At 39.3% G+C, this 21,861-nt stretch overlaps 1 protein-coding gene across 3 annotated transcripts in view; it reads right to left on the minus strand.

The window, feature by feature from the left end:
• Positions 1 to 562: 562 nt before the first annotated feature.
• The window catches only part of YTHDC2 (YTH N6-methyladenosine RNA binding protein C2), a 56,214-nt gene continuing 34,915 nt past the window's right edge, over positions 563 to 21,861 (minus strand). The window contains exons 19-30 of one of the 3 annotated variants that reach the window (XM_075931998.2): positions 21,153 to 21,272; positions 20,326 to 20,598; positions 19,729 to 19,855; positions 18,826 to 19,031; positions 17,056 to 17,251; positions 16,385 to 16,494; positions 13,858 to 14,150; positions 10,294 to 10,471; positions 8,018 to 8,221; positions 4,347 to 4,529; positions 2,190 to 2,293; positions 563 to 971 (exon numbers count right to left, since the gene is read on the minus strand). In XM_075931998.2, the coding sequence (XP_075788113.1) occupies positions 2,213 to 2,293; positions 4,347 to 4,529; positions 8,018 to 8,221; positions 10,294 to 10,471; positions 13,858 to 14,150; positions 16,385 to 16,494; positions 17,056 to 17,251; positions 18,826 to 19,031; positions 19,729 to 19,855; positions 20,326 to 20,598; positions 21,153 to 21,272 (1,971 nt within the window). In that variant the 3' untranslated portion in view covers positions 563 to 971; positions 2,190 to 2,212. Of the gene's footprint in view, positions 2,294 to 4,346; positions 4,530 to 8,017; positions 8,222 to 10,293; positions 10,472 to 13,857; positions 14,151 to 16,384; positions 16,495 to 17,055; positions 17,252 to 18,825; positions 19,032 to 19,728; positions 19,856 to 20,325; positions 20,599 to 21,152; positions 21,273 to 21,861 lie in introns of all 3 variants that reach the window. The other 2 variants (XM_075931997.2, XM_075931996.2) reach the window with 2 other exon arrangements.

Genomic DNA, 21,861 nt, shown 5'->3' on the forward strand with positions numbered 1-21,861 from the left:
TGGGTGAGGGGTTGGTTAATTTGTTCAGTGTTTATAATCCATGATTTAATTTACCTATTACCTGTTGTACTTTACAATATATTCTTAAATTTGACATTCATGTCTGTGCTTCATTTTGGAGCTGAGAAATCTGCTGGTGATTAGATACGGTAGTTTTCAGGGAGGACCATCTTCTGGGACAAAGGCATTTAACGTTATTTAAGATCGGGCACATTAAATTTAGTTTGCTAGTATCACATACACTCCGAAAGGTAGAGACCCTTTGCAGCGTGAGTATTCTAGTGTTCATGTTTGCACCAGCAGGATTTGAGGAGATTATTATATAGCTGTGACCTAAAGCAGTGGAGTAGACAAAGATGACCAGACAGTCCACTTCCTGCTACTGTCCAATGCTGCAAAAGATTGCAGCAATTCAGTTTAGACTCAGACTCAGACTTTAAGGTCAGAAGGGACCATTATGATCATCTAGTCTGACCCCCTGCACAGTGCAGGCCACAGAATCTCACCCACCCCTCTTAGAATAATCCTCTCAAAGACTAATGATTTGAAGTCATCACAAAGCTAAAACTGAAACAACTTTATTCCAGAAATTCCTTTCTTCTAATTTCAAAACATTAAATGGCTAAAGACAAAATATGAAACTAAGGTCATTTTTAGTAAAATTTAACAAGGGAACATGTAATTACAATCATGTACAGTGGAATCTAATTGCAGGTGATCTAGAAGCAGGTGTGTCAAATTCATACAAGAAAAATTTAAGTTAAATAATAAAAATCTATGCAGAAGTCAGTTGGCATAGAGAATAGCTTTAATCTTAGTTGATGTATATATCAATGTTCCCACAGGTAACAGAAGGCTTTTCTTATTTCACTCTTTTTCCCCGCTGCAAAGGCCACTCATGATTTTTTTCCTCTTGTGAATGTTGTATAGAAGTACAGTCCTTTCCAAAGTTTTAAGATTACATATCTTCCCTAAACAATAATGAGCATAGAAAGGGAAAGTATGCTATCTGTTCAACTTAAAGTTCAGTGAAAGATATTGTTAAACTGCTAGCCTTCTATCTTGCCCATCAAAGAAGTGCACGAACTTCATGTATATCCTTAAGTCAAGTAATACAGTATGGGTCCCTATTTACATGTACAGCAATACAAAAAGCGTATGAGCAGGTCAGGGAAGAGAGCAATTAGAAAATCAGGTCTTGATCAAAAGATGCTACTTGTTGGAAACCAAAGATTTTGCATTTGGCTTCAGCCTTTGAAAAAAAAAAAAAACTGATCAACTTGCTGTCCAGATGAAAAGCATGCAGCAAGGAAGGGAGTATCCATTTTATGAAGACAGAATTATGGGTACACAGGTTACAAAGATAGTGGTGACTGGAAACTCCCTGGAACAAGCTTCATGCAAGGGAGAACCTTCTTTTTCTGTTCATGCTACACATTTAAATGCAATTTTTATTTAGCTAGGAGGTATACCATCAGTCCAATCACTTGTCAGCATATATTTGCTGTACCTCAAAAATAATGATGACCCTTGAGCATCATTGAGAAATCTTCAACAACTATGTCTATTTTTTCTATATCTGGAAAATTTTGTCCTAAAAAACTAAACGATAAAATGTTAAATTCTAAAACTGATTAATATTACCGGTACATTAGTTGCTCCAAAACCATCTTTAGCTTGAGCTGCTATGAAAAAATAGGGTCTATTTAATTGCTTACTGTAATATTTAAAATCCACCAGCAACTTCAGTCTGCTCCATTGTTGTAAACTTAATATTTGAAGTTTCAAAATTAAGTGTTTAGAAATAAATTGCACGCTGAATGTTACAAGTAACACATACATCATTTTTCACTTGGTCAAAACCACACTAGCAAAATGCGTTTACTGAAAACCTGTTCTTTTTTATTATGCTAATTTTAGAGAAATAGTATCAGTTCCGACAGTCCATTTCATTACATGGCTTTTCCCTCTTCTATTTGTGCAGGTGCTGAGCAGTGTTGGTTCTAGTGGTTATAAAACAGATGTTTCTCAGCATCCAAAGCTATAAATTCCAGGAAAAACAAAATTAAAATAATCTATACTCTGGTAGTTACCTTTGAAACTGGGGAAAAGACATACTATAAAGACCAGGAAAAGATTACTGATGATTAATCACCAGAAAAATATGACTTTATGTGTTAGTATACTACCTCAAATGTATTACTGTATATTGTCAATCAGTTGTGTTTTTCTCTCCCAAAGGAATACGATCCCAAAGTTGTAGCAACTGCTCACCAACCTGTGGCTCCAATTCCTGCAGACCAGAAAAAAAAATTAAGTGACCAACTGATGGCATTTTATGCTACAATACATTACAGGATGACCACAACACAAAGACACCAATTACAGCAATGGAGGTAAAGACAAAATTAGCAGTATTTGTTTTTCTGTTTTGTTTGGAAGAGTGAATCCCATTTGCTATGAATACAATCTAAGTTCAATCATTTACAGATGTTCAATAGCTATTTTACAGACATTATCTTGTTAAACACTCAAATATAATGACAAACGTGATATAAGTATATTTAGAGTACAATTAAAAATAGAAAAATTCAGTGTACAACCTAGCCTGGCTCTGCCATTAAGCAAAAGTAAAATGTTAATGTGTTCATCTAATAAATTTCTAACAAAACTGGAAGTGGTAATCCAAGTCAATCCCCACAGTTCATGAAGCAGTCAAACTGCCTGCCAGTTCCTTTTTGGCATCATCATTTAAAACATTACAGTCAAGCATATAGCAGAAAGTGTTCAAAAGACCTATATTTTATGATTTCCTTCCATTTCATGAATATTCAGTAAAAAAAGGATTTATAATTCTACTTCATGCAGATTTGATTGGTTTAGAGACTAATTTCTTTTAACAACATAAAAGGAGGCTTTACAGTAGGTATAATTCACTATGACATGTACTCCATGTGTTTAAATATATGTGTTAAACACATTGGCTACGTCTAGACTGGCCACAAATTCCGGAAAAGGGATGCAAATCAGGTAAGTCAGCATAGGGAAATCCGCGGGGGATTTAAATATCACCCGCGGATTTAAATAAACATGTCCGCCGCTTTTTTTCCGGCTTGGGGAAAAGCTGGAACAAAAGCGTCTAGACTGGCACGATCCTCCGGAATAAAGCCCTTTTCCGGAGGATCTCTTTCAAGTAGGAATAAGAGATCCTCCGGAAAAGGGCTTTATTCCGGAGGATCGTGCCAGTCTAGACGCTTTTGTTCCAGCTTTTCCCCAAGCCGGAAAAAAAGCGGCGGACATGTTTATTTAAATCCGCAGGGGATATTTAAATCCCCCGCGGATTTCCCTATGCTGACTTACCTGATTTGCATCCCTTTTCCAGAATTTGTGGCCAGTCTAGACGTAGCCATTGGGAATAATAAATTAGTATGGTTTCTGCAATACAGGTTGAACCTCCCAAATCTGGGACTCTCAGTTCCAGCAACATCCATGGTCCAGAAGGAAGGACCATGGATGTTTCTGGACAAGATAGCCCCAGAGGTGGGGAACACAATCCAGCTTGGAGTCCCACAGATGCTAGGGAACCCCAGCTGGTCTGGTCCTGCAGTGGGTGGGGAGTCCAGCCCTGGGGAATCCCAGACTGGGAAGCCCCTCAAGCAGCTGAAAGGAATCCCCAGCTCCGGCTGGGAATCCTGGCGCCGTAGCTGGTGCAGGGAATACCCAGCCAGGAATCCCAGCCAACAGCGGCCATAGGCAATACCCAGCCTGGAACCCCGGTGGCAGTGGGTTCAGCAGGAAGCCCCAGCTCAACTGTGGACCCTGGCAGAGAGGGGCTGGCATGGCTGGGGGAAAATTCCAGCCCGAGGAGACTGACCCGGGGGCAGCAGTGGGGAGGGAAGCCCAGGCTCTGGGGATACCCACAGCCCAGAGAGAAGCCTTGACCTTCCTTGGTCCAGCAAATTCCATGGTTCAGGACCACTCAGGTCCCGAGGGTGCCGGACCAGGTGGTCCAACCTGTACTAGATCATCTGCTTTATACTGAATATCTCAAACTTCTTTTGAAAACAGGCTCCTTTTTCTTCCTAAAAGCTTGGCTGTAGGGTTTGTTAGGTAAGTTAATGGTAGTACAACCCAGTGTGACAATAACCTGAATTAATGTTTACCAGATCAGACAGGTTCAAGTGAGAGAAACTTAATAGTAACAAAACTCCCACCATGCATTAAGATGGTTATATATAATGGAGAATAAGGAAATCACAAAAACCACCACAGCAATATCCTTTTACATACACTGTATATTAAACACTGAGCAGTATAAAAATATTTTAAATAAGAATAAATGCTACCTGGCCATCTCTGCTTATTTGTACTTTCTTGTTATCATTCCAAGGGTTGAGTAAGTGGTGTGCAAACTGAAAGGGAAGACTTTCTTTCCGGATCCACTCCACCTTAAACACTCCTCCCAAGCCTGTAGAGCCCCAGTCCTGACTTTTTTCACGTCCTATCTCTGAAGACATTCTAGCAAAACCCTGTTGGAAAATGTGTGTTTTTTTTTAAAAGGAAATGCATATTTAAAAGACAAAGTTAATGAGATTATATATGATCACATACTATCCTTCCATGCTGGAATAAAATAGTCATTTGACATTCTTGAATTAAAGGTGCAAAGTGCTTCATTCGAACATCAATCCATTACCTCACCCCTAGGAGATGCCTATGTATATTTTATTCCTTTTCACTCTATCCCTTCATCCAGTTCATTAATGTAGATGTTGAACAAAACCAGCTCCAGGACCAGCCTCTGGATCGTTCCACTGATACTGGCTACCAACTAGACATTGAACTGTTTATCACTACTCATTGACTGACAATCTAGCCAGCTTTTTATCCACCTTATAGTCCATTCATCCAATCCATAACACTTCAGCTTACTGATGTGAATATTATATATCAAAAGCTTTGCTAAAATCAAGTTTATCATGTCCATCACTTTTTCCATATTCACAGAGCCAGTTTCATCATAAAAGACAATTAGGTTGGGTCAAGGCATAACTTGTCCTTGGTGAATCCATGTTGAGCGTGTCTGATCCATTTTGAAATACTTGGAGGAGAGGAAGGTGATTTATTGAGGACCTGCTCCATAATTTTTCCAGGGACTGAGATGAGGCTGTCCAGTCTATATGGCTTCTCTGCCTTCCCATTTTAAAAGATGGGCACTATATTTGCCTTTTTCTAATCATCTAGGCCCTCCCTTGGATTCCCATATTTTCTCAAAGATAATAGCCAATGGTTCTGCAATCACGAGCCAACTCTCTCAGTATCCTCAAATGCATTAGATCTGACCCTATGGAGTAGTGCATGTCCAGCTTTTCTAAGTAGTTCTTACTGTTCTTTTGCCACAGAGGTTTGTTCACCTTCTCTCCATACTCGGTGTAGAAGTCTGGTATATGACCCTCTCTTTGGGTCAGAAAAAGGATTGAGTACTTGAGGTTTTTTCACATCAGTCCCTAGATACCCTTACTAAATGAGGAAGGCATCCACACTTTCCCTAACCTCCTTCTTATTGCTAACATACTTGTAGAAACCCACATTATCCTTCACAACTCTTGCGACTTCAACGCCAAGTACTCTTTGGCCTTCCCGATTACATCTCTGCATGCTCAAGCCATATATTCATATTCCTGCCTAATCATCTGACTATGTTTCCACTTCTTGTAAGCTTTGTTTTTGTGTTTTAAAATTTTTCAAAGATTTCTCTGTTAAGACTAATTGGTTGCTCGCAATATTTGCTATTATTTCTACATAGTGGGAGTAGTCTTTGTAATCCATACAGAAAATGTCATGGTGACAAATGAAACTAATTGCAATTTTGCTTTAGTTTTTTTCACCTAAATGCCTGAATTAATATATTGATCAGGGAGTCCAACACTGATGTGAATTTTCCCCCAAAGTCTTGATAATTTAAACAAGAAAAAATGACTAGTATTTTATTATTTTCTATACTGAAATGCAAACAACGTTAAAAGTATGGTTAAAGCAACAAAGCACATGGCAATAATATTTCCATTTTCCAGTTGGTCTATATTTATATCTAGAACATCTGACCACTGAACCAAACATCAATTGTGTAGGGGCAAGAGATCACAATCTAAATATATTTGTCATGTACAAAGAAAACAGTCTCAACTACTGCTTTTTTTGTAAGAAAAAAGGTGCCGGTACTCAAGGCTCAAATTTGTTTGGGGGGGGGGGGGGGGGGAGTTTGCGCTGGGGATTGAAATGCGGTCACAGCCCCTTTAAGAGCCGAAACGCCACACTGAGAGCAGGAAAAAAACCCGCCTCTTGTCCCGAACAGGCTTCTGAGCCACCCCAAGAACACAAGTGCCAGTATGCACGGGGGAAATACCATTCCTTTTCTGTGTGCTGGGAAAATAGGTGACAGTACACCATTCCGGACAGTACCATCACAAAAAAAGCACTGGTCCTGACCAAGAAGTTAAATGTATTTAGTTTAAGATTAAAATGTTACTTGATCCTGGTGTACAAATACCTGCATGAGTAAATTTCTAACCACTGGAGGCTCTAATCTAGCAGAGCCATAACAAAAGCCAGTAGCTAGAGAGTGAAGTTAGACAAATTCAGACTAGAAATAAGGCACCAAGCTTTTAAGATCCATGCTAAATATCCCTGGAACAACTAGAGATGTGGTGGATTCTATATCACTTACCGTGTTTCAAACACAATTTCATATACTTTAGGAAAATAGATTCCAGCTCAACTACAGGTTTAAACTTTCTAGTCCAGCACTCTCTGGTCTGGCATGATCCAGTTAGTTGGATGTCCACTTATGGGTGTGGCCAAGTTTCCTGTGGTTCTATAAAGTTTGTTTACAGCTACCAGTCTTGATTCTCAGTGTTCTGCACTGTTATTTAGCTCTAATTTACCTCTAAGGCTGTGTCTAGACTGGCAAGTTTTTCCCGCAAAATCATCTGCTTTTGTGGAAAAAACTTGCCAGCTGTCTACACTGGCCGCTTGAATTTCCGGAAAAGCACTGACGATCCCATGTTGCTCCCATTCGGGCAAAAGTCTTTTTCCGAAAGACTTTTGCGCAAAAGGGCCAGTGTAGACAGCACAGTACTGTTTTCCGCAAAAAAGCCCTGATCGCGAAAATGGCGATCGGGGCTTTTTTGCGGAAAAACGCGTCTAGATTGGCCACGGACGCTTTTGCAGAAAAGCGTCCTGCCAATCTAGACGCGCTTTTCTGAAAATGCTTTTAACGGACAACTTTTCCGTTAAAAGCATTTCCGGAAAATCATGCCAGTGTAGACATAGCCTAATGTCCTCTAGTGGCCCAGTACACAGAGGAAGTGTTGGTAATGCTGCTAGAAAATATTGACCTCCTGTGGTCTGCCAAACTTTCTGGTTCAGCACCAGCCAGATTCCGTGGGTGCCAGATTAAAGAGGTTCAACCTGTAGAAGTTGTGGACCTGATGCAGAAGTTTCAGGGTGAAATTACACGGCCTGTATTATGTGGAAGATCAGACTAGCTGATCATAAGATGGCCACACCTTCCAGCCTTAAGATCTAACGATCTAGGACAAATATTCAGCAGAGTCCCTTTATCATTACAAATTGCCAAAATAAGACCACAAATGTACATTATTACATATATGTTTTCAGCAATCAGAAAAAGAAAAGAATGATGATACTCTTAATTATTCCCCCCTTTTGTTTTAAATTGAATTTTAATTGTTTTTTGTTTATTTCCAGAGAAATCATGGAGGACACAAACATTCTAAGACTGAACTGCATCCAGATTTCCTCAGCTTTTCTGTGGACTCAGACTTTTCTATGTTAGGAGAGATCCCAGAGAGATGAAATGTTCTCTCTATATATTATATCAGTTGTAAAGTTTTAAAATTATAAGCAAAACTCCCATTCTATGCATTGGTATTTTATTGCACAGCTATGAGACCCACCAGACTCAGCTAATTTTAAATGTTCATTTAAAACTCACCTGAAAGTGTCCTGATCCTTGAACTGAAAATACCAAATAAACCATGCTGCTTTCCCAAAAAGCTCTATTTAGTTTTCGCTCATTACTTGGAGTTGTAGACCAGATACCTTTTTGTTGAGAAATATCAAGATTTCTCAAGTTGCTACTCTTCATAATGAAGTACCGAACTGGCATATTTGGTCTAGGTGAAGGAGACTTCGATCCCTGCAAAAAAAATAGAGCAAATTACATTTCTAGTATTTAAAATTATCAGAAATTCCTTGCTTAGTCATCTTTTCACTAAGTTCTAGCAGAACTATAGACTTGCAGAAACAGGAATTTCTTACTACACCAGTACAGACTGGATAGATTTGGTTCCCATCATGTTAAAAAAAAAAGAAAAGCACAACGAGTAACACCTGTAACTCTGTCAGCCACAGACATGCTTCTGTTGATAGAAATGTCAAGTGGTAATGTATTAACTTTCAATTTCAACAAGCCAAGTGACAAGACATGCCAACTGAAACTAGGTATTTGACTAATAGTGACTGAAGGACAAGTGTTGACACAAATCTGCAGACAGAGACTGACATGTAAGAAATTCCCATTTCTGCAGATCAACTGCCACCGCATCAGATTATGAGATAGAAGTACCACTATCCAAAATAACAAGGAGGAAGAAATTATAATAACTAGCTAAACATCCCACTTGAGATGAACCAATTAATCTTTGGCTATTGACTTAGGGAACATTAACAACGTGGGTAGGAGAATAATTCATAGGATAGCCCTAAGTATTCTGCAGCAATCAGAAACTGATAGACCTTTCATTAAAGCAGATGATCAGGCAGGCTACACATTATAAGATTAAGATAATTTATGAATGTCCTTCTCATTTCCAAGAATTGCAGTTTTTGCCCCCTCTGTATTTCAGGGTTAGGACAAAAATACCTCCTAAAAATAAAAAATCTGCCAGAGACAGAACTTGGGGATGGGGGGAGGGGGGGGTTGATATATTGCTATAAACAAGGAGCAAACAGAGCAGATCTAGTCAAAATTGCCTCCTGCCCTAAACATACTTACTGAAATGCAAGAAGCAGACTGGATCAGTATCTATGGGGATACTATGAGAAAGGGGAAGTATCAGTGACTGAAGGCATACTCTCTACAGATGTCAGGGGAGCAGGACTCAACCAGTCCATTGACATATTTGTTCTTGTGGAGTACACATACCTACCACAATGAAGCTACAAGACATAATGAAAGTTCCACAAAATTCAAATGAGAACCAGAGTGTGTCCTTGATGCACTCCATTAAAGGAAGTGGAAAGGAAAAGACACTCATTAAAGAAAGGCCACAATAGCAAGAGAAACCAGGTGCTCAAACTCAATCTACTAAGAAATTGCACACCAACTTCACTGGCAACCTGATACTTTTACTAACAATATCAGCTACAGAAGTTATTAAAATATCTTTTTACCTGACAAAATGTTTGAGTAGAGTGGCTAAATTCTGATTTAGAAAAAATTTTGTAATTAAGAAGTTTAAATTTTTCAGTTACATTAAACAGATAATCAAAGAATACAGTGTAATTCTGGTGGAAAGACCTATTTCCTATAATAGCAAGCCAAAAAGAGAGGCTGATGAACACAAAGGAAGTCAAAGTGGAAGTCACTCAAAGAAAAGGGGAGAATGAGTAACAGGTATTCAAATGCAGCAAAAGAAAATTTCAGTTAAGACAAAGTTGTTAAATTGATTGGCAATTTTACATCCAAAAATATTAATGCCCATTCACAGACACTTACCTTCCTTCCTTCCCCCCCCCCCCCCCCCCGCATCCCCCTCCTGTTCTGAAATGTGATTTGTCCTTTTCATATGTGTTCACTTTTTTTTAATTGTATCCTTTGGTATATATGGTTGTGACTATTTTCTTCCACTATTTGATCTGAGGAAGTGGGTCTGGCCCACGAAAGCTCATCATCTAATAAACCATCTTGTTAGTCTTTAAAGTGCTACATTGTCCTGCATTTTGCTTCAGCTACCCCAGACTAACATGGCTACATTTCTATCACTATAGCACTAAGGTAATTTATTCTAGAGTGTAAGCTCTTAAATGCATTAAATCCCTTTATATTCTTATATCACTTTATGCATCAAGACCAGAACCTTGAATAGGGTCCACAGGTGCCTTTTCAAAACAAATAATAAGATGCTCTTTTTACCGCTGAAGAATATAGGCATGATTACTTTAGATTTTCTACAGTTTTTGACACTTATGAATAAGAGGACACTTTACCTTTCCAGATGATGGAGGAGAAGGACTGGCACATGGACTAGGATAACTACTACTGTCTGTGGACTTCACCGATGACTGATCTGACCTATCATCTGAATTTCGTTTAGAGTGCAAGATACCTCTTTCTTTGTATTTCTGTGGCGGATGAAATGCTGGAGACGTAGATTTCATTAGGACTCTGAGGGAGGACAGTGAAGCTATAAAACTATTCAATATAACAAATGGTTGGTACAAACAGCAATCATAGCAGAAACTTTAAAAAAGCTTCAGCTAAAGTTCCAAAAGCCTGAAGAATGACTACATGCATTATATTACTTACACAGGTTAAACAATTTTCAGTTAACTTTAAATACCAGTTATTTGTTTTGGATGATAGAGATTCTGCTGCTTCTTTCCAGAAACAAATATGGTGGAAAGGGTGCACTGCTTGCATGCTACCCCCTCAGAGGGCAGACATGTTTAGAAATATATAGTATTCTGTCACACACCGCCATACTTAAGACAGCAAGATCTTTCAGTTGGTCATCCTTCCTAATGACGCATGAGATAAAAATCATGCCCTTCTCTACCCCTCAATTAATCTGGTTCTGAATTTAACTGACTCAGAGTATCACTATTTGATAATTAAAAAATATATTCTTTTTATTTTTAAGAAAAGTTAGAACATTTTACTTTTGAAGAAACTTAACATCATAAACACATACAAGAAAGGGGAGAGACCACTGCAGGAAGCAACATTTAACATAGCAGTGGGAAACCTCAGGCTCGGGGACCAGATGCAGCCCCCAGCTTATCTGGATCCGGCCCTTAGGGCTGTGAAAGTAGAAAGAATTATACTGTAAGAGAAAGATGAATTGTGCTGTAATAATTGAATAAGTTGAAGGAATTCTGTTTGTCTTTTAAAAGGAAGAAGAAAAGTACAGGCAGTCCCCGGGTTACGTACAAGATAGGGACTGCAGGTTTGTTCTTAAGTTGAATCTGTATGTAAGTCGGAACTGGCGTCCAGATTCAGACACTGCTGAAACTGACCGCCAGTTCTGACTTACATACAGAATCAACTTAAGAACCCCAGGCGTCCCCAAGTCAGCTGCTGCTGAAACTGATCAGCAGCTGATTCCAGGAAGCCCGGGGTAGAGCAACTCTGCCTGGGGCTTCCTGTAGTCAGCGCTGGTCAGTTTCAGCAGAAGCTGACTTGGGACACCTGGGGCAGAGCAGCTGGGGTGCTGCTGGGTTGCTCCAGTAGCACCACTCGGTGCTACTGGACCAACCCAGCAGCACCCCATCTGCTCTGCCCCAGACGTCCTGATTCAGCCGCTGCTGAAACTGACCAGCAGCGGCTGAATCAGGACCTGGGGCAGAGCAGCTGGGGTGCTGCCGGGTTGGTCCAGTAGTGCCCAGAGCGGCGCTGCAGGACCAATCGGCAGCGCCCCAGAGTCCAAAACAAAAAAGCCTGGTCTGCTGGGGGGGGGGGGGGAAGCACACTAGCTGCGTTCCCCCCCCCCCCCCAGCAGACCAGGGACACAGGGAGCAGAGCTGCAGCGGCAGAGGGGTGCCGCGCCTCTGAGGCTTTGCTCTGGCAAAGCCTCAGAGGCGCGGGACCCCCCCGCGGCTGCGGCTTCAGTCCGGGTGCCTGTGGTCTGCTGGGGACCATCCCCAGCAGACCACAGGCACCCAGACTGAAGCCGCAGCCGCGGGGGGTCCCGCGCCTCTGAGGCTTTGCCAGAGCAAAGCCTCAGAGGCGCGGGGAACCGCCGCTGCTGCCGCTTCAGTCTGGGTGCCTGTGGTCTGCTGGGGACGGTCCCTAGCAGACCACAGGCACCCGGACTGAAGCGGCAGCAGCGGCGGTTCCCCGCGCTTCTGAGGCTTTGCTCTGGCAAAGCCTCAGAAGCGCGGGAACCCGCCCGGTGCCCCTGGTCTGCTGGAGACGGTCTCCAGCAGACCAGGGGCACCGGAGCAGCTTACGAACGGGGCTTTCTCGCCCCGACCTCCGGGGTGAGAAAGCCCCGTTCGTAAGTGCGGATCCGACATAAGTCGGATCCGCGTAAGTCGGGGACTGCCTGTATGTTAATGTTGATTGTAGGTATGCAGATCAAGGTGCTAGTCAGATGGGCCTATGTTTAACAGGAAAAGGAACATTAGGTGTTAGGCAGAAAGCAATTCCAGATAATCAGGGAGATATAGACAAGAGATTGCTGTGTGCTTGATATTGAAATGAAGATACTTAACCACACTGATAATGTGAAGTTTTGCCCCTCTTTTGATCCTGTTAACTTGGCCTTTTGACTGTATAAATCAAGGGGTTTGAACCTTGTATGGGGCTCACATTTTCTGGATGCATTTTAGCAGAGCTTTGCTGAAATAAACAGAGCGGTCTGACAAATCTGTGAGTCCTGTCTGACTTTGACAGGGCTCAGATTCCCTTCAGCATTGGGAAGCCCATGCAGGCACTCCAGCTCCCCCACAATCCTCCCACAGGGCTGGAGCACACAAGATCTACTAACATGGGTCCCCCTAAGTTCTAGTATGCAAGAGTGCCTTCCTCTCAGTCAATTTTTGTTTTTCCTTTGCTTCTCACTTGTATGCGGCCCCCAACTGATTTTCCTGTGGGTCAGCAGCCCCCAAACCAAAAAAGGTTCCCTACCCCAGTTTAACGCCATCACAATATACCATGTATAAGATGTCTAACAAACACGCATGTATCACGCAGCAAAGTTTGGTGTTTTACTATTAAAGTATACATTTCTCTTAGTATTAGACTTATACAGACACTAAACCTCAGACCAACTATTTTCAAAAAGGCAATTTGAAAAGAGAAGTGTTTGTTTCTCACGACAAACCTATGTTTAGCATCATGATCCACAGGCACTGTGCAACGTTTAAGCAACTGTAAGACAAATTTGAAATTTACCCTTGTATAATTAAAACACTTTTCTACACAGATCTTTGAAGAATCCTTTACAAGAACCAAACCTATAGCACAGCCATAAACGTACCACTACAACAATAAAAATTACACATCTGCTTCAGGCATGACTGATTTCAAATGTGATCGTCTTTGTAAAAGTTACTATAAAAATAGCTGTTAGTCAGTTTTCTCAACCATGCCCTCTAAAAGAATATGGCACTTTAGGTAACATTTTATTTGAAATATAAAAATGGTTACACCAGTAAATTTGATAAGTTGTTCCTGTCTCAACAAAGCACCAGCTTTTCATAGTGCTATTTATGAGTAGATGTGGAGGAAAGAGAAACAAAAACAAAGTGGAGACTGAAGAATTAAAATGGAATAGGGAGAAGTGTGAGGACAGAAAGATGAATGAGCACAAGTGGAATAAGAAAGTAAGGCCTACACAGAATGACTTAATGTTTACTTTGTGAATCGTTGTACTGCAGAAAGTAACATTTTCTGTTTAATACATACATTTGAGCCAGACTTGCTTTCAGTTTGTGCTATTGAAAACTACTATTTCACTCTACTCCCACAATCACCATCATGACTGAGACACAGGTAAACATATTTCCACCTACCAAAACTTTGACTCTGCAAGGTTTCTACCAACTTACTTTTCAGCATTAGAAGAGTCATCAGAGAATTCAGTTTCTGCTGAACTTTTCCTACTGCTGTTTGATCTCCAAGAAGAGGCTAAGGGAAGTTCCTCAGAAGACATAGGCCTTGGTCTTTGCCCAATACCTGAAGGTTGCTGTAAGCCTGCAGACTGCTCTTCGGTACTTAAAACAGCTATAATTGCTCTTATAGTTGCTTCATCAACTTGAGACCAAGGTTTAGAAGGAGCTCGCATACGACGCAGAAACAAACTATGCCATTTCTGTCTGAGTTGTAGCAGCAGACTGGCAGCCTGTAATGAATTTCACCTCTGTTAATAAAGGACTGATTGCAGTTAGAAGAGTCCCCTCACTAAGCAGACAATGTGTGACAGTCTAGAGAGAAATGTGTCCAAAATGTAACATATCTTAGTTTTAAAATTGATTTTTCAGTTTTACTCAATCAAATAGTTTTATTTTCTGGATATTCTTCTCCAAGTTTTCTTCTGAAATAATTTTAAACCACTTATTTTGCTTCTCTATTTAATCATTCCTATGAGTTTTTGCTTATGGAATTCAATTTCCTGAGATTTATTTTTTTTAAATAACATTTTTAATGTAAAATATAAACAAAACATAATATTTCCTGAGTTTTTCTTGTTCCACTTTCTTGGCAGTTCTCTAGTTTTTTTTATTTAGAACCTAGTTTTCATTATTCATCTGTTTTACTCTTATCTTATGCCTTTTTTCTGTTAGCTTCTTTCTTTCCAAATACATGCACTCTTCTGTAACAGTTCGATAAAAGAAAGTTTTAATTGAATGCCTTTCCTTAAAATAGATTTATAACTAGAATGGATGGTGTAAGTAGGAGCTGAGTGTGGACATTAAGTGGAATCAAAGTCTTCCAAGCTGATTTTAAAAGCCTTCTGCACACCTCTACATTCATCAGTATTGGGTCTGGGGTCTTATAAGCTTTTTGCCTTGCAGCCCACACTCCTCATTCTGTTTTAGGTAGAATACAATTTTAAGAGAGCATTACGCTAAAATGCCTAGCTCTTTAGTGTATTTTCACCTGCTCCCTAAACAATTTCTTCCCTCTTCCCCTAAACTCCATATCTCACTATTTTCTATTTTTCCTTCCAACAATCTTTGCCTTTTCCTTCTCCTGCCACTCCAAATTGCAGCCAAACATCTCCTCCCTACAGAACTGGTGCCCGGCTTTGCCAAGAGTGCCTAGTAAGATTCTTTTACTCAGATTTGCCCAAGATTGGCACTTCCCAATCATCATTATTACCACTACCACTCGTTCCCCACCTTCTGCAAACTCTAGAATCACCCATGGTAGTTCTCATATTTAGCTCTCTCCACTTTCCCTCTTCAACTCCAGAAATAATCAATTTGCCTCCAAGCTTGCTCTAGCTTCTACTACCACCTTTCCTCAGGCTGTCTACCCTGAGCTGCTGCGCAGCACCACCTAGGGAAGTGGAAGTAGCATACCGTCGGAGTCTGATGCTCAATAAGATTCACTTAATGGTCATGTGTAGATAAAACAGGAAAACATGAAAGGAAGTTTCCTTTATGGAAATGTAGCAGCTACCAGAAGAAAACAGCTAAGACTGTGCATTTTCATAATGTTTTGTTGAACTGCCACACATACACTGCATGAGAACCAACATTTATTTACTGAACAAGTTTTAAGGGAATTCCTCAAATGTAAGACTCATTAACTTCTGTTCCTTATTTTGCCTTAAAGAAAACTCTGATGTATACATCTACCAGGCTGTTACTTTTATAAAAGATTCTGGTGTAAAGAAGGTGGGTAAACAGATTTTGAAAAGTGACATACACTGGAAAAAAATATAACCCCCACACTGAATCCCAGATTTATAGGGAAAATAATATCCAGTGTTTCTGTATTCCATCCATTTATAATAATTTTTTCCTTACCATCTTACTTTTCAGTTACCTGTATTATTATAAGCCAGTTTACAACATCAGGTTCTCATCCTGTATTTGAAAATGTACATCCTTGTACCTATGAAACTCCAAGTGACTGATGTTAATGGGACTCATTCATACAAGTATCTGGCATTAATGGCAGCATAAGGCCATTAATTTGTTGCAACAGGAGAAGCGCATTACATTATATTTATTATTTCAGTTAATTAAGGAGAATGAATGTGGTACAAAAGCCCTTCTATCTTATACAAATATGTGATTTGCAAAAGACATTTAAAAAGTGGTGGGAAAGTTAGCATATTTATCTTTATCTAGGATATGCCTTCACCACAGTTACTCAATCCTTTTAAAAAAATAAAATAAAATAAAAATCTTCCTGTTCATTTCAACCAAGTGTTTCTGTTTAGGTCTCCTACAGATGAGTGGCTTGGTATTTGTGTGTGTTTTAAAGAAAGATGCACTACATTTTTCGACTGCTCAAAATTCTGGAAAAACATTTAAAAACGACAGTAAAGGGAGGAAATTCAAAAAGCAAACTGCACTTTCTCCTTGAAAAGGGGTACTAACTGAATAATTCTACATTACCTACCTCAGGATCCAGTTTGAAATGTAGCCATTCATCTAGCTTCAACGCAGCCAGATTAGCAGTAGTTCTGTCTTCCATCTCGCTATCGCTACTATCATTAGGAACACCATCCACTAAATTAATATAATTCAAAAAATAAAAGTCAGCATTTGTATTAAAATAGTGTACTTGGATTTTAAATATGAAAATTAAATTTCTTCCCCTACAAGTCCGGAAACTTTCCTGTTTAACATTTTCTCTTTTTCCCTTGTACTTCGAATTAAGGTGAAAGTTAATATATAACTGTGTAATGTAGGACTAATGCAACTTCTCACAAGAGTGTGTTAATTTAGAGTATCTACATCTACATCAGTATTAGAGTAGAAAATACACTTTTATTCCTCAAGTCCTATGTGGATCTAATGCTGCTAATCCTGGACAAAAGGCATTCATTTTCCTTCTATTTTCTGTTATTCTTTTATTTACTTTTTAAATAGTATATTTTATTAAAAGTCTAGGATGTTTGATATGGAACAATTAACACATTTTAGATGGCTCCAAGAACCATGGTTTTGGCTTAGACCTGACAACTTATCAAAAATTCATTAAATATTCCTGTATATGCAGCACCGAAGTTCCAATATGTCAGACTATTGTTTGGTATTTGAAAATGTCTAATTCCAAGAATGCTGTACCTCTAAATGAGGAGGGCTCCTGTAAAGCATTACTTGGCAACCGAGCTGGACCACAGAAGAGGGACACAGTGACAGGTGTCACAGTTGAACAGCACCTGATGTTCGCTATTCTGTGTGCTCTAGTCATTTCATCATATATAAGCCAGTCTGTGGGGAGTGCTTGAATTGCTGCAGCTTGACCGTTTGCTGGAGGAATCTGTTAGCAAAAGCAAACAAGGCTCTCATACCATTTATTTGTTAGAGAAGGATCAATTTAAAATAAATTGTTAGAGTTGCAGGGTTGTCCCAGCTGTAAGACTGTGATACAATCCACAAATTAAAAACAATGATACTCCGATTTTTCCGTAAGTCCACAACAAATTCACTTTTCAGTGGTGGCTCATGTCCCACAGAGTTGCAATCTAGGGCACGGGGTCATAGGACCACTTACCATGGACAGACCAAAACTGAGCAGCACCATGAGACCCCCATACAGCAAGGAGAGGCGCTAAATACCATGGGATAGGATTAACTGCTGCAGGGCCCTACAGTCCCCTACTGCAGTCCCTCCCCATGGGCAGATCCCATTTCCCCATCCCTACCCATAACTTCCCCTTACACTCTTTAATGGTATTCCCATTACTACACACACAGCATTTCCTCCCAGGCCTGTGACTTTTAATAAATTTAATGACTGTTGGAATTTTTTTTTTTTAAATAAATATGACAAAACTACAGCCCAAAGAACAAAGACAGTTCAGGATTATAAAACAAGGTACAGTAAAAATTAAAATGTATTATAGTTTTATATTATCATTTTATGGCCAAGTTAAAAACACAAATATCCAAAGAAAATCTAGGGTAATGCTTCAGAGTAGAAATCCTTGTTGCTACAGGTTGATACATCCTGACTGGTCCTGGATGAGAAAATTTGCTAGACCAAGGGAGGTCATTTCTGGCTTCCATACCAGCAGTCTCCCCAGACCTGGCCCAGCCACCAGCCGGAGCTTGCTGGCAGCCCTGCTGCCCTGTCAACTGCACCGGGCTTCCTGGCCTCTCCAGGCAGCCTAGTTGCTGGCAGCCCATTGCACCTGCCGGCCACAAAGCTCCCAGCTGCCAGCTCTCTTCCAGGACTCTCTGGTCTGGACCACTGATGATGTCAGACTAAAGAATCTCAGTTTAGAGAGGTTCAACCTGTATTATTTAATGAGTTTTGAATGCCAGTAAACACCAATAAACCTTCAAAACAACTCCATGACATTTTTGTTTGGTAATCTTGTCTCATTCCCCAAGGTAAGACTACTGTGGTTCTGGTCCAGGTGAAGGTGATTAAACATATACTGGAAAAAACTTAAAAAAAACAACAACCACCACCACCACCACCACGCCACCACCACCACCACTAGTCTAGCAACACCTTAAAGACTAGCAAAGCATGTAGATGGTATCATGAGCTTTCGTGGGTACAACCCACTTCACAAAAGCTCATGATACCATCTACATGTTTTGTTAGTCTTTAAGATGCTGCTAAACTATTCGGTGTTTTTTGAGTTTTTCCAATTACAGACTAACTCGGCTACCCCTCTGAAGCTTTTAAATATATAATCTTTTTAAAACCTAAGCTGGCTCCAACCCATTCAGTCAATTTACAATAACATTTTATTTTCCGGATATTGGTAAATTGTGCACACTTTTTAAAGGAATCAGAACCAAGAGGAAGTCTTTTTTAAATTTTTCACAAACGTAATGAAATCTGTTCTTTCTTGTGGGCTATTCATTCAGAAATGTTACCTTTTTATACTGAGGTTGGCTAAGAACAGAGGTAGGATGAAATCTCACTTTCTTCTCCTTCGGGCCAGTCAATACAAGGTTTTCTCTATCCACATGCACTAAATTAGGGTACATCCCAGCCACTAAAGCACCTTTCACTACAGCCCAATTTTCAGAGTTGGTGTTTACATCTCGAATATCACCACCACCTCTGGCTCTAACAAAACCTAAATGGAGGGGGGGGAAAAAAAAAAAAAAAAAAAAAAGATTACTGCATGTTTTTACAGATTACACATTTTTAAATTTCCATTTTGAGTGAAAATTATTTGTGCTTTATTTTATGAAATCCCACACCACTTATTATAATTTTCATACTCTGTAACCTATATGTATTATTTTCATATTTAATACATGAATTTGGTTGAGAACCTTCAGTTTAGTACTAAACTGCATAAAGAAGTATTGAGAATAAAGACATTGTACAAGTAAGTTATTTAATGAAACAGAAATCCCAAAGAAATATCAAGCCAGATCCTGGACCATTTTAGCCAGAATAATTTAGAATAGCCATTAGGTCACTTCAAGTTACACCATAGAAGCCAAGTCAGTCCACCAGTTAGGCCCAGAAAAGGAAAGACAGATCAGAGCCATCTTCGACTTCTTCTTAAGATCTGTCCCATTCAAAACTCAACCCCGATTTAAGAATCAGACTCACTGTGTGTTAGCTCATTTCAAGCTAAACAAGTTTATTTTGCATAATTCAGTCATCAAACTTGGCTTTCTGAATGACAGAATTAATAACTACTACACAAGTAAGAAGTTAGGATGTCCCTGAATTTCATTCTAGTTAAAATTTGAATAATTTACTTCATAATAAATATAGTTTCAGAAAAAAAAACTTGATTTTTAAAAATAATTAGTTACCTGATGCTCTGAGCTGACCAAGCAACTGTGTTCTCATTCCTATGATAATTTCCATAGTAGCTTGAGAGAGAAAGTTCTTCTCACAGAAGGCTCTCTCCCAGCCATCACTTCGTGCCTTCTGCCATGCCTGCAGGAAAATATTTTTTTCAAATATCTACAAATGTGTTTAAACTCAAAACTTATATGTGTTTTGTTTTATTTTTAGTATAGCGCAATGTACTTCAATTGAAAACAGAAACAAAAGTCTAAAAGCATTAAGCCTTCTGGACTTTTTTCCTGTTAACAAGCAAAATTCTCTCTATTTCCTCAAATCAATATATCATCTCTCAAAATTATTACTTTCTGGTAATATAAATGTAATTTAAATTTAGAAATAAAAACATCTAGAGTAGAATTAGGTCAGCAAAATCATGCTTTAGAGATTAAAAAATTTTATCACATAACATTACTAATGGGTTCAATGCAGAGAGTCTCTTAGGAAATACTGAAACTCTTTAAAGTTATAGCTGGATGACAAGTCCTTTGTAAAGTGCAACATTACTTTTATATTTAATCTAACTATTGCCATTAATATTCCTTCTGTAGATGAAATAATACCTGGAATGCCCTGAGAAGTGCCATATGGTCACTAAATGTTCCTGCAGTAAAACGTTTTCTACACAGCATGGCTGCACGTTTTTGTGAGGCCTGTGTAGGTAGCACAAAAGGATCTCGATATGCAAGAGTACAAGCAATGGTAAGAATAGGATCCAGGCACTTCAAAACAACAGCACACAACACCATTTTACCAAGGTGTGGCTCTACAGGCAAGTCAGCCAGATGATAACCAAGTTCCGTGAGATCTTCCCAGGTATCCATAGCATCTATTGTCTGATTTAAAAAAAGGGAGAGAGAGAAGCAAGGAAATTTAGCACAGTAGCAGGAAGAGAACACCATTTGAGTAACAGGATTAGCAAAACACTATATCCTAAGCAACATGATCAGACCTGCGTTTGGAATGACTTCTTTATTCCTCCTCCCACTTCCTTCAACCAGAAGGTCAAAAAGGCTACTCTCTCTACAAGTAAGCAGTAGTAACAAGACCAAAAAAAAGTGTCTGAAAACAAAGATGTTGCAGCTATGTATTTGTTTATGTCCCTATTTGCCTGTATAACATGGATAAAGGCTTCAGATAAATTATTGTTAAGTTTGGTGAAGAATAAATCAATCTCTTCCCCTTACACCAGGTATAGTGTTAGCTCAGTCAGCACAAAGTGAAAGCCTGAACAAGACAACTTTCATTAAGCCACTACCAAGATAAAGCCTCCATTTGGAAACAGTGATCCTCTTGAACTTATTGCCTCCCACCTACAGTAAGGTGTGTGCCAACAATAACAGAAGCAACAACCAAAATATTAACGTATAAATCTATTTAATTTACTCACCTTAAGCATCTGAACAGCATTTCTCACAATTAAGGCTGGTGGAGGATCTGGGGCTTTCATCAAGAAGTCAGCAATTGGACAGTTAATTGGTGCTAGCAATTTTGTGTGCAAACAAAGTTCCTATAAATTAAAAATAAAACTATTTAAGAAAACCTCCAATAGATCAGTTTCTTATACTGAATATGGACTTTACCTATGGCATGAAATATAGGTCATAAGAGAAAATGTGTAATCAACAAAGCAAATGGATAAAATATTATACCTTTTCGCCACAGAACAATCATCATTAGACATACAGTGAATGCAAAATGTGACAGAGTAACTCTGCATCAAAAATAACGGAATATTCTTTCCAATACTTAAGCACCTACACATTGTGCAAGCAAAACAATTTTGGCCACTTTAGAAGTTTGTTGACAATAGGATCAGTTTCATGGTTGTAGCTGTTATATTACTGTATGGTACAATATATCAATTTAGGAAGCTGATGAAATGAAGCCTCAACTTTAAATTTTAACTATAGGCTCAGATCTTGTAGTTTATTTTCTGTATTATAGCACTGATATTGTTTACAGCCACATTAAAGATCCCTGGAAAAAAATATAGTAATTTTGACTTGCTGTCTGAACTATCCACCTACATCTAATACTACACTTGTGCTCCTCCAGACGCACTCCAACTGTCCATCTTGTTTTCTCCTCCCATCCTC

The sequence above is a fragment of the Pelodiscus sinensis genome, chromosome 6 (genome assembly GCF_052426305.1).
Source record: "Pelodiscus sinensis isolate ZL-2025 chromosome 6, ASM5242630v1, whole genome shotgun sequence".
In the NCBI taxonomy this organism is placed as follows: Eukaryota; Metazoa; Chordata; order Testudines; family Trionychidae; genus Pelodiscus; species Pelodiscus sinensis.